General features: G+C 34.9%; 1 protein-coding gene across 1 annotated transcript; it reads right to left on the bottom strand.

The window, feature by feature from the left end:
* On the bottom strand, positions 376–9,786 carry LOC109825388 (glycerol-3-phosphate acyltransferase, chloroplastic; the record flags this gene model as incomplete). The annotated part of the gene is made up of 12 exons (XM_020392243.1): positions 376–1,083; positions 2,357–2,467; positions 2,570–2,689; positions 3,196–3,274; positions 5,347–5,457; positions 5,544–5,605; positions 5,705–5,806; positions 6,049–6,106; positions 6,694–6,791; positions 6,920–7,006; positions 8,598–8,695; positions 9,585–9,786. Coding segments are annotated over 12 exons (1,263 nt in total), but the record flags the coding sequence as incomplete, so codon positions are not given.

The raw sequence follows: 10,734 nt of genomic DNA, 5'->3' as shown, positions 1-10,734 counted from the left end.
CTTAAAAATCCTACCGCACTGGATTTTGACATCAAACCCAGCAAGCTTCAGAATCTTACATGATTGCTTTTGTTTTTATCGGTATCTAGGGTATAGCTATTTGAAAGATGATCAAAGTCATTGTGCAGAACACTGTATTTAAACAGGCAATAGAGGAACATCCTTATTTTCGAGCCCGTGGCATGGCGCGCTGTATCTGCAAGCAAGCTCGATGTAACTGTAAAAAAGAAACAGTGCACCTGTAACCTGCGTCTACTTTTACGCCATCAGGGGTTTAGTTAGTAATACACAACTTTGTGCCCGGCATAATTCAATGCATAATGTAACCAGAATCATACGGCTATAGGGACAAATCTGTGAACCAATGTTGCCAAGTAATACCGATCAACTTATGGAATTCATTTACAAATTGCAGATCAATTCCATCCTTCTTCAGTTACACAGTCTAAAACATGCTACAAAAGATCATATGGTTTTGAAATCACCTTTAACTACAAGTGGTATACGAAAGATGGATACAAATAACAAAAAGTTCCAACCAATGGTTTCGATCATATAAATTGAGGGTGCAAATCACTTTATAATCATCATCATCATCATCTAGAACAATTAGATGCGCTCGCAAATCTAAATTTGAAATGTGAAGGATTTCCCAAATCTTTAGGAACTTCCCCTTGGTCGCCTCTCTCTCTCTCTCTCTGTAGATCTTCATCCATGCTTACATCCATCATTGTGTGTGTGTGTAAACACATGTTTTTAAACCAAAACAAAATACAAGCTTAATACATTTAGTGCAACCTCATTAGGCAGTCAAAAAGGTAATTTGCCTAGTAACATCATTATCCTACTACACGCACCCAACAATAAGAAAATTTAGTAATCGTGAAGGGAAAATTTTGTGTTAAGAAATGATTAAGAGCAAGAAATTGACCTCTGTAAAATATTTATTTATTTCCATGGTTGTGAAAGAGTTACAACTGAATTTGATGCATTGACTCCATCATATCCGTAAATAGCAGATTTGAGCACATCGTATTGCTCAGTCACTGAGTCATATAAAGCTTGTGCATAAGCTTCTTTGGCCTGCAAAAGGAAAATATTCACTTCAAGACTGAAACAAAGAAAGACCTAGAGCTGCATCATTCGTTGCATGAAGGCTGTGAAAATTTTACCTTTTTTATTTAAAAAAAGGCTGTGAAATTTTTACTATTATTCCCACAAATGCTACCAATCGTAAGAAATTTAGTTGACAATTATTCTAGAAATAGGTCAAGAAAGTTAGTAAGTGTACATATGCTATGCACAAATTTTTATGCATGCAAATAGCTAAATAAATACGAAACCTTGGATACACTTAAAATCATTTCATAAATATTCATCTTCCATTTTCTATGCATAATAAGCACAAAAACATATATTGAAGGTCAAAGTTGAACCATCCTATTGCAAGGTGGCGTTCACAAACTGATACTGGTCAAGTAAAGCCAATCACCTGATAACTTAAGCAACAACTATGCATGAAATGAGACACGTGCAGAAAATATCATATTACTTTAAGAGGTTTTGCATATCAAATCTTCCATATTTGCAAATTTACCCCTTAAACCTTTGTAGTTGATAAATTCCCAAAAAAACATTAGTTAGTTTTTAACCCGCACAGTGTCAAAAAAATCAATAATTTCCAACAGTGTTGCAATATATCTTGTTTAAAAACTAAAATTCTAGCGGGAGGGGTAGAAAAACTCAATGTCAGAAATTTGGGGGGAAGTTTGCAAATACAAGGATTTGGGGGGTAAATACACATATATGGAAGATTTGAGAGGTATATATATGCAAAAACCCCTACTTTCATATACTTTTAAAAGGCGCTCTTTCGGTTCTCGCGTTACCCCCACTAATCCTCTCTTGAATCCTTTAAGAGGAGAACTTAGAAAAGTACAAGAAGCAGGATTAAATTACAACTACATATCTCAAATAAATTTGACATGGCCTTCATGTTAGTATGTGTTTGTAGGCAATATAAATATTACAAATTCATTGAAGCTTGCTAACGAGAACAGGTGGATTTTTTATTTCTTATTTTTTTATTTTTTTATGTTTTTTTGGGTTTTTTTTTTTTTTTTTGGGGGGGGCGGCGGGGATGCGGGCGGGATGGGGTGGGTTGAAGGTGAAGGGAAGTATTGAAAGCGAGCAGAAGCCGCAGCTGCTTTATGGTGCTGTGGGCGCTAGTACAGGTTAAAAGGTCATATTATGATCAAAATCAGAATAGCTAATTTACAAAACAGGACCATCCAAATACAAAAACATTAGTATGACAAAATATCTCATTAAATTAAGCTGCAAATTCAGAACTAACCTCTTCTGGATTTGAACAACCATCAACAGTCTCGAATTTCAATTCTGGAGCTATTGATAGACCAACCCCATGGAAGGAAATTTTTCTTCGTTCCCCGATATGCTTTTCTACCTGGAAAAAAAGCAAAAATAAACAACTGGGAAACTAATAATACCAAGGAAGATAAGTAATGTGCCTGACAGAGAGCATGTAATAGTTTTTAGCACTACATACCTGTGGTGGGGGAGGCATGATTTCATAGCATAGCAATGCTAGGGGATATATGTGCCCTGGAACGTTGGAATACTCCAAAAGCCTTCTCATATTGTCAACTGAAGATGCATCAAATGGTGCCTGACCTACTTTGTATCAGTATGAATTATATGATGGAACTAAAGAAAATAGCACAAATATACAAAGAAATTAAAATGAGAGGCTCAGGCTTACACTATGCTATAAGTGGATTTGACTGATAAAAATAAATTATACAAATTAAATATATATGAAGACCGAGAGTTTTTTTTTTTTTTTGAATAACATGTCGACTATATATTTACTTTAAGAGGGAAGAAGACTGAATAGTAGTTTTGTAGGAAAAAAAACAAGGAAATGAAGGTTCAGAGAGAATAAAGGTGATAATGATATAATTGCTGCAACACAATTGAGGATTGGCCATCCAGTTCATCTATGGAAAGTGGGTTAACATGCAAAAAAGGACATCTCAAAGTAATATTTATCCACTATCACAGTAAAAACAGATATAGAGTAATCATTAAGTAGAAAAATCCACAGCTAGCCTAACGATAATTACGGAAAGCACCAGTAGTGAAAGTGGAGTTTATCATGTTAGCGAAACTTACAGGAGACCACTCCCCTGTGTGTGGATCTGGACGGTCCCTACCACCACTTGGTGCAATCCAAATTAGTTGTGATCCAGCCCTACACTCGAGTTGCAAGAAAAGATTATATAATTTCAGAAATGAAAGCAAGTTATTGTGGGTAACAGATTGTCATAAAGTACACAACAGTTTTGGTACACAACACTCACAATATAAGGCAATGATGTGTATTTATTCACATGTCATACCAATCAATACAGAAAATAAATCGATCATGCATTGATATACAAATAAAATGGAAACATAAAACATGCAAATGCACAAAATCAAAGTTTGAAAACTCGGTAGCGGACGCAGTTTTGGTTCAAGTCTTCAACTTTACTGGTATTTTATTTGAAGTTTCAACAATTCTGGATAATAAGTTAATGTAATCACAAACTCTTTTTTTATTTACACTTTTACTTTCCCCCAATATGGCACTAACAGATCAACTTTTGGTACTTCCCATCTCAGATGTCTTTCTCCTACATTAGTTTGTACCGGGTAAAAGTTATTACTAGCATCAATGTGCCCGAATTAACTAAATTCAAATGCATGCAACAAGTATGGCTGCTACGACAACAATTAAACCTTTAATTCATGTCTTTGACATTGCTTGCATGAATTGTCTTCTCCAAGCAAGCGAAATATGTGTATAAATTTCAGAATGATATAGGGCTTACAAAATATGTGCGGATGCAGATAAATAGGAAGGAGCTAAGGACCTTCCTCTTCTAAATAAAACAGCTATGAACTTTACAAAGGCAATCAGTACAAACATTCACATCAATGGTTATGATATTCACCAATCATGAATGTTATGATATTCACCAATCATGAATTTCCCTCCTATAAAGTTCTTATTTTGTTGGACAAAATGACCATTTCCCCCTTAAAGTTTTGGTGAACTCTGAAGTTGCACCCTAAAGTATTGGTTTACCTATTTTGCCCCTCAAGCTATGTTTACAGTTTCAATGTGGTCATTTTGTAAATCTACAGCCAAATATTTAACAGATTAATGACATAAAATGTTTGTTTTGTATTTCATGGGTTTTTATCAGTTCCTCTCTTTTTTCTCCTAGCTAAAAAAATATTTTTTTAACTATTTTCTCCCAAAACTTTTTACCTTTTAACCATTTTTATAAATAAAAATAATTTTTCATATTGCTAAAAACACAATAAATATAAAATTCTCAATCACGACATTAGTATGTTAAATATTTGGTTGTAGGCTCACAAAATGATCACATTGAGCGCATAAAATATCACATTGAGCGCATACACATAGTTTAAGGGGAAATTAGGCAAATTGATACTTTAGGCGGCAATTTGAGAGTTCTGCAATTTTTTAAGGGGACAATGATCATTTTGTCCTATTTTGTTCTGTGTCCTTTTCTTCTTCAACCTCCCCCAGTTCACCTTCAGCACCTAGTGCACTATCCTAGCTACTTGGAAAAGAAAATTTTTATAACCTCATAAAATTACAGCAGTAAATTGAAACAAGGATATGGATACAATATCTGTCTCCAAAGAAAACACGTCTCCCTTTGCCGACAAATTCAATGTATCTAATTATTTCCGAAAAAGACAGGAGAGTTTAACCAAACAAGTCATATGGGAAACTGTCTCAGATTCTAAGACTGCAAAAGATGCATCAAAGGAATACTGTAGTCTACTGAAGGAGATTGGTCAAATTTTATGCAGAAGGAAAATTAAATGAGGAAAAACGTTTTGCGGGATTCCAGGATCAATTACTGGAACCAAATCAGAACTGAACAAATTTCAAATAGATAATTGGATATCCTCTGCTCATCTTAATGAGCAAAGGTAAGCACTTGTCTTCTGTCTGCATGTGAAGAGCTAAAACCCAGAAGGCTGCAGAAATTGTTACCGTGTCCCTACAGCAAAAGATTCTTTTTAAGATTTATGGACTTTTTTTACATATAAAACTTACTGCAAAAAAGTTGCAGCTCTCTGAGAAATTAGAAGTTTAGAACTCTTAAGAACATTCAATTAAAGGTCAAAGCTAAATCATTGAACTAGTCAAGGGGAACAAAAGAACTGATCTCGAGTATTCATGTCATATCCTCGGAATACATATTTACTTGTTGTAAAGTGAGAAGGCATGTATACCTTAAAAGCAAAGCCAGTTCCTTAAGAGTACGAGTATTTGCTTTCTTTTTCGATTCAGTGAGCTTAGGATCATCATCCATGTGTTTTTTCGAATATACGCACAGAAGATTTCTGTTAGAAAAAGAATGCAAACGAAACTTTCAAATATCAGGCAACCGCAGCTATAGGTGCATTTACCTATGTAACAGCAAGGTTACCTTCCCATACTGAAAGGCTTGCAAAGTGGATCAACAATAACCCTATCTCCTGCTACATAGGTCTGAAAAATAAAATGAATTCATACCCACACCACGTATCAGAAAATCTTATGTTGTTGTTTCCATGATAACTTATGGAGAATGAAGATAAAGGACAGTACCATTTTCTCACCAATACAGGGATGTGTTCTTTCAAGCAATAATGAAATGACTGCGGGATCTGCTTCAGATTGATGGTTTGAAATCAAAATAATGTTATGGCCCTACATAAAACAGGAAAGTAACATCAGGTTGCAAACTAACAGAGGACACTTTATGATGCAAAGAGACTAACTGCTTTTTCCATCTAATCCCAGGACTCTGGGATACAACACTTTTATCAACAAAGGACACTTATTTGCATAGACCAACACCAACAAGAAAGAATCTGACATTCAGAAGAAATTATATTAATATCAAACTAACTGCACATGAACAAAGAAGGATAACAGATGGTACTTGGTACCTGCTGGAGCTTTTGATTCACTTCATGGAAAAGAGAGATGTTGCCGACGTATGAGTTTCTGAAAATACAGCAAAATGAAAGTCCTAAATATAGAAGACAAGAGTTATCAACAAATAAACATTTGAACAAAACCGTTAGTGAATACATATATGTTTAGCAATTGTTAGCTACTGGACCTAACTGGAATTGCCAACCCAACAAATTGAGACTCAGAGAGTTCATACTCCAGAGAACGAAATGAGACAATAAAGGTAGTAAAATATTTAGATACTAAAATTTTAGTCATAAACAAACTTCAAAAAGAAACTTCAGCTGATTGATATAAGAAATGCGAACTTTAAAAAGACTTCACTACAGAGAGCTGAGGAACTGTAAAATCAAACAGCATTTCACATCTAGTGGATATGTATGATTTCTGGAGAGAAAAAATTCTGGTTGAAACATTACCTTAAAAAAAGACTCTGGTGAGGTAGAAGAAAGTTCAATTACCTATTAACAAGCTAATAACTTAATATTTACTTTATTTAGTAAATACTTCCAATAGTTTCTAAAATTTCTAAAATACATTAAATAACAGTTCATATTCGAACTATATGCAAACAAGAAACCAATTTATTTCACAAGTGCAATAATTCACTAAGTTACCTGAAATCTATCAACGGCCGAATATAATTCTGTGAAAACATGTAGTAGTCAAAAGGTTCTCGTATTGCCACATGATGAGATGAAAACTCAAAAGGAACCTACAAAAAAGAAAAGGCGTATAACAAAAAAAACAGTGAATTATGATGGCACAAATTTTTGATAGAATACATGAGTTTCAAATTCAGGTAGAAGGATACTATGAGAACCAAAAAGCAATATGCCTTACCTCTTCATCCAACAAAATACGATCAAATAAAACAGCCATATTAGATAATATGATCTCGTTCGCACCGGGTACTCCACTTTGTAAAACCTGATATGTTAGGAGTTCAGCAGTCACAAAGAAGAATACAATATCAAGTTCAAATAAAGGGTGTCTCTTCCTATAGCAACAGGAATCATAAAAAACAACTCCCTAGAGTAATAAGAACTCGATACATTTTTCAGTAATTAGCAACTCAGCACTCTTTGGTCAAGGAGTTTCAATAAAGAAGGCATTTATACCAAGAACAGTAATACGATGACAGGAAAAAACACAATTCCACAGAAAAAACACCATACACTGTCTTCCAACTCACAATAACGAGGAATAACCTTTCAAATATTCAATCATATCGATATGGTTTCATTTAAGGGTAACATTTACAAAACTTTCACAAAAATGCACAAGCACCAAATCATTGCACCAATTCATCTCAGTAGATAATGATTGCTAGGATTGGTTAATAAAGAAGGTTAAGTTATTTCTAAAAATAAAAAACCCAATACAGAAAAAGGGAATGCCTTCAGTTAGCAACAATTAGAAGTGGGAGTAACTTGTCGGTCATGAGTATATTCAAAGCAATAATGGAAGAACATCTAAGATACCACACAAAAATATATTGTGAAAATAGCCACATACATCTTAAGAACTATTTGTTCTAATAGAAAATACCAGATAAAACAATTTTTGATATATTGTGTCAATATGCTGGCCAGGCCAGTGTTAGCAGAACTAAGTACCAGTAGTTATGGACAGAAAATCTAATGTTTCTGAAAGCATGTTATGGAAGCCAGATATACCGAATAAGCTAAAAGAAAATAAGCCATGAATTCAATAAAAAAATTAAAAAACTAATTTGCAAATAAGTTCGCTAGTTAATCTACTCCTCTATACTTAAATGAGAATCCAAATAATTATTGTGTCTACTCCTCTAGTTAATGCTAATTTGCAAATAAGTTCGCTAGTTAATCTACTCCACTAGTTAATGCTACAGTAAACATTGTAGCATTTTACTGTGGCATTAACAGTATCCCGCGCCTGGTCCTCTCCACTCCACGTTACTGTGCATGGTACAGTATTTTCTTGTCGTAAACAGTAAATCGAAATTACTTGTAGTTACTATTTATGCTACAGTGGTTTACTGTATCATAAACAGTAACACAAATCAAATGTATTAAAACTTGGATCCTTCTTTAAGTATAGAGGAGTAGATATGATTTCTAAATCAAATGTATTAAAACTTGGATCATTCTTTAGGTATAGAGAAGTAGATATGGTTTCTAATTTTAAGCATACAATAATTAAATCAAATGTATTAAAATTTAGAGGGAGACAAGTTCAAAATGCAGTGCTTAAAAAACTAGGGGCCGTGCTTTGTACGGGGTGCACACTAGTAAACACTAAAAACAAAATACAGCAAATAAGTCAAAACATAACCCATTATATTCACCTAGTAATCTAGTATATTCAGTTTTATAAGTCCAAGATAGAAAAACTCTATAGTTCATAGTCCCAGAAAGTAACAGAATTAATTCGGAAAAAAAAAACTATATTCCTGATCAGAAAAAGGAACAAAACAACATAATTTGAGTGCATTCAGAACAGTCACACATCTTAGATTGACCATAGAAAAAAAATTTACCGCATTCCGATAATTGAAAAACAGCTCCTCCAGCCCATCAGCAATATTTGAGGAAAGTCTTCCACTTTCAGCTTCCTTTCTAACAATGGAAAGCAACTCTGTGGACAAAATTTTCATAAGCAGTCTTGCAGACAGTCCATGAAACTGTTATTTTAAAAGTAAGGAATTAAGGATTACTTAGTCCCAATATGTCAGCTAGCAGTTGATCGGCAATGATCTAGTGTTTGAGTTTGAGAATCTTTCATGCAGCTAAAGAATTCTTTGTAATAATCACGGGATCCACGAGAAAAATGATTCTAGTTGGACCCCAAGTTTAATAAAGCAATGTTGCATATAACAGCCCCTACAGAATACCGTTTGTCATATCATGTTGAAGTTTAATATAAGTAACTTCCTATCCCTGACATGCATGATGCTACATGAAGAGAGGAATATCCTAAATAGTTGATTTGTGCTTGTGCCAACTATAAGCAAATCAAATACTCATCAACATCTACTATTTTCTTCTTAAATGAAGTTTGAATCATTTTTTATAACCCTCTTTACTCGAGATATAAGTCTCCATACTCCGTAGTCCAAAAACTGTGTTTAAATACCTATTGATTAATGCACCATGACAATAAAAATGCCACATGAAGGTGGACCCATGACCCGCATTTGAGCCTTTCTACACCTAATATAGGGATCTTTTTAAAATAAACAAGAATTATTTGGTAGAACAAATTTTGTAAATACTTATTGGTATGTTTTCCCTAAACATACCAATAAGTTACTAATGTATCTTGACCAAGAAGTAAAGCAGGATCAATGCCATTTAATTAACGAGGCGAGGCCAAGTACAATTGAGAAATACTCAATTATGCATGATTAACTGGAAAAAGGACAACTAATTTCTTCAAGAACAGTCCTTTTGAACAAACTGTAAACATGAAATTTCCTCATAAACATCAAATTTCTTCAAAAAATTTGCAAGAATCAAATCCTGACCTTCTTCATTTCGCGCTCTAAGAAACGGCCTTAGATTCTTGACCTCCTCCTGAGCTCCGGCGGCGCACGACGCAAGAACAGCACGCCTCCTCGAGCTCGACCGCACATTCGACCCGTAGATCAAACAAGGACACCTCCTCGACCTCCAGCTCACAAAATTCACCGCAAATATCCGAGAAATCGAAGTAGAGGCTCGTCCATTACATTAGCTCCTCCGACGAACGAGGCCGCCGAAACCCTAGATCTCGGGAATGGGGACATCGTCAGCATCGCCTGGCAAGAGTCCGAGATAACTGAGAATGAAGTCATCGAGATTGAGAAGAGAATCGCATGAAACCCTAACCCTAATTTCAATGGGAGCTTCGTATTAGCAGAGCGGGAGAGGAGAGAGCGGAAAGAAAAACGAGCCCCTTGATGAAGGGATGATTTATAGGGCGGTAAAGGTACCAAACCAAAGAGAAAAGATAAGGGCCTTTTATCACTAGACCCAAAGTTTTTTCCTATTTATTTTCACACCCATCATTTTCTGAAAGTGTAGTTTCAATAGTTCAGTATGCGGGGACTTAAAAGAAACTATATCATTTTAAAGAAGAATATAGCAACTTATGGTAAAATATAGCAACTTATTTGCAAAATGATATCATACATTTGTTGTATCATAAAAATAACTAAGTGTTAATCTCATTTCCAAGAGATGACAAGTGTCTCAAATTAAATGTAGATTAACTCCATCCGACCTCATGAAGGCCAAGTCAAAGGATGCCTCCATTCGGACCCTTCAAAGAGGTTGGAGTCGAAAGTCATCCTCAAGCCTTGCTGCTAAAATCAACTTAGTGCATTATCACTTAGTTGACTGAGTCAAGAAGCGCCCTCATTCAAAATGGCCGAGTTGAAAGACATTTTTTTCTCAGCCTCCCTCAAAAAACCAAGACGAGAGGCGATCTTTATTTAATCCATCAACGATAGCTAGTCATTATCGTATTAAATGTATGGTCGGGATTATCATTACACCATCGCCGAAAAGTCTTAATAACTCATCGGAACACATCAGCACATTAACTCCCCCTGCCACCGTTGCATATGTAAAGTATCAGCTAAATAAACCTACTACTTGGACTCGGCTGAAATTACACAACTACACTTCTAAATC

This window comes from Asparagus officinalis, chromosome 10 (genome assembly GCF_001876935.1).
Source record: "Asparagus officinalis chromosome 10, Aspof.V1, whole genome shotgun sequence".
In the NCBI taxonomy this organism is placed as follows: domain Eukaryota; kingdom Viridiplantae; phylum Streptophyta; class Magnoliopsida; order Asparagales; family Asparagaceae; genus Asparagus; species Asparagus officinalis.
Note: the sequence above shows the minus strand (reverse complement) of the source record. Positions and strands in the feature narration are given on the sequence as shown.